Raw genomic sequence first — 2,500 nt, 5'->3', positions numbered from 1 at the left:
CACTCTCAGTCGGGTTTGTCTGGCTGGCAGTCGATTTGCAAGGCACTTAGAAAAAATACAGCAAGACAGCTAGAGAGACTGCTTGTAAATGTTGATGATTCGACTCTAATTGACTCGAACAGAGTTGAGTTGTGTCGCTTTCAGTTGAGTCATCTTGCTGGCAGTCGATTTGTGGGACACTTGGAAAACAAAACTCATCCTGGTAGATACGTCTGAGAATATTAAACAACGGAAGGTGGCCAAAGGATCAAACACATAGTTGTCTCTTTGCAATGAAGCAATGAAGATCTGAGACATTATGGCAAACAAAGCAAATAACAACGCCAAGAACCTTAAATCGATCGCCTACAATCTACCCTTGCTAATAAAGCAATTTGGAGCCTATAATGGATTGTTTGTTTATTACTCACCTGGGAATATTAAACAAGGAATGTTGGCCAAAAGGAAGTAAACACGGAACATACCTCATTCTTAGAGCGTCTGGCTGGAAGAAAGATCTGATACGACATATTCCTGGGAATATTAAAAGAAGGAAAGTTAGCCAACGAGGCTAAGACAAGTTGTCTAAGCGCCAGATGATTCAACTCAATTCGAGTTGATGCGAGTCAGATTGTCAATATTTCCTTCCATTCCCTTATCCTTTGCTGTATTTTTTCTAAGTGTCTTGCACATTGACAGCCCCTAAGAGTGTCGTTTTGCTGCTACCATTGACTAAAAGGCCTCAGTTGGATTTTTGAACATGGTGCTAAAGATTTTCAACTGGAATAATCAAACAGAGTCCACTTCGTGTTTTGTGATGCCATGTTTTTATTTTTGGCTTTTAGCTTCTCAAAAGAATCTTGGATAGCAACAAGAGAGTCCAGGAGGCAGCTTGCAGGTATTTGCTACATCTGGATCACACATGCACCTAGATAAGATTAATCACTTTTTTGATACAATCTCAAGCTGTCATTACCAATAAGAGAAGTACTCCACCTTGCTCATAAGACTTTGAAATAAAAATTAACCATTTATTTTCTTGACTTTTATCTTACAGTGCGTTTGCCACATTAGAGGAAGAAGCCTGCACTGAACTTGTCCCATATCTTAGCTTTATTCTAGAAACGTTGGTGTTTGCTTTCAACAAGTACCAGGTATCAAATTCATGCAGAAGGGCAGTGTTGGTTACGGTCACCCAAAAGTGTATTCGCTCAGTTAACAAAGCATTGAACTGCGGAGTAGGGTGTCATGGGTTCGACCCTAGAAGGGTCCACCATTGAGGGTTTTCAGAATCTACTGTGCACCGGTGGCTCAGTTAGTTGAACATTAGGCTCTCACGCGGGAGTTTGCGGGTTCGAACCCCGACCAGATCAACACTCAGGATCTTAAGTAAAATAACTGAGGAGAAAGTGCTGCCTTTGTACGTGTACATGTAATTTCATCTGCAAAATTACCATATGGGTAGACGTTCAAGTCTTCTCAGACAAGGACTATAAACTGTAGGCCCCATCTTACAAAATTAATATCCTCCATGTTCATACAACGTAAGTTCCCTGTGGGATGTTAAAGAACCCACACACTATTCGAGAAGAGTTGAGGATGGAGAGTAGAGGATGGTGGCAGACTGAATATGATGTCTCTAACAAGCTCATGGTGTACGAGGCTTCCTAAGCAGGAACAGCCATAAGTCAAAAAGGGACTTTGCCAAGTGTTGGAACATGTAGATGTGGATGTAGTTAAGGAAGGTGCAATACTCTGCAATTTCTCTGAGGGCTTTCATAGGGGCACTGTCACAGATAGTGTTTTTTATCCATGTTTCAATTCATTTTTGTCCTCTTCATCCCTTCCTATTCGATAGAGAAAATATTGATACCTTTAGTGAACTAATAGGACGCAATGATCCACTCTGGGCACATCACTGTAATTCTTGTTAGAAGAGAAGGGCACTACATTTGGCTTCTATGTTGTGGCAACACCCTTAACATCTCCCTTGTGAATGACGTTTTTCTGCATTATGCCTTCACAGCACAAGAACCTTCTGATTCTTTATGATGCAATTGGCACCCTTGCCGACTCTGTTGGACACCACCTCAACAAGCCAGAATTCATCAACATGCTTATGCCACCACTTATTCAAAAATGGAACCAGCTGAAGGATGAAGACAAAGATCTATTTCCTTTGCTTGAGTGTCTGTCTTCGGTGGCCACAGCTCTGCGATCTGGATTTCTGCCATATGCCGAACCTGTGTTTCAGAGATGCGTATCACTTGTGGAACAAACATTGGCTCAGAGTGTGGTAAGGACGATTCGTGTTTTGTTTTAACCCATGGATTCCCAGGGGTTTAGGCCGGTTTAGCCTGGTTTGGACGTCTAAGGGTTAATGGGGACATAGTTTGTCAGTGAGTTATTAACTCATTGACTCCCAGGGGTTCCCCATTGACGAGTAAAATTGTCTGGCGTTAGACAGAGTAAAATACTACCGTAAGTCTAACCGGTTTAGGCCGGTTTGGACGTCAAAGGG

The 2,500-nt window shown here is 42.0% G+C and overlaps 1 protein-coding gene across 2 annotated transcripts in view; it reads left to right on the top strand.

Moving 5' to 3' along the window:
• Positions 1-2,500, top strand: part of LOC138023567 (transportin-1-like) — a 35,217-nt gene that overhangs the window by 14,427 nt on the left and 18,290 nt on the right. For both annotated transcript variants that reach the window (XR_011126713.1, XM_068870572.1), the window contains exons 14-16: positions 825-877; positions 1,037-1,133; positions 2,006-2,275. Coding sequence is in view for 1 of the 2 variants with exons in the window: in XM_068870572.1 (XP_068726673.1) it covers positions 825-877; positions 1,037-1,133; positions 2,006-2,275 (420 nt within the window). In the remaining variant the exon portion in view is untranslated. The remainder of the gene's footprint in view (positions 1-824; positions 878-1,036; positions 1,134-2,005; positions 2,276-2,500) is intronic.

This window comes from Montipora capricornis, chromosome 11, assembly GCF_036669925.1.
Source record: "Montipora capricornis isolate CH-2021 chromosome 11, ASM3666992v2, whole genome shotgun sequence".
NCBI classification, from domain to species: domain Eukaryota; kingdom Metazoa; phylum Cnidaria; class Anthozoa; order Scleractinia; family Acroporidae; genus Montipora; species Montipora capricornis.
The sequence above is the reverse complement of the archived record's forward strand: the minus strand, read 5'-3'. Positions and strand labels throughout refer to the sequence as shown.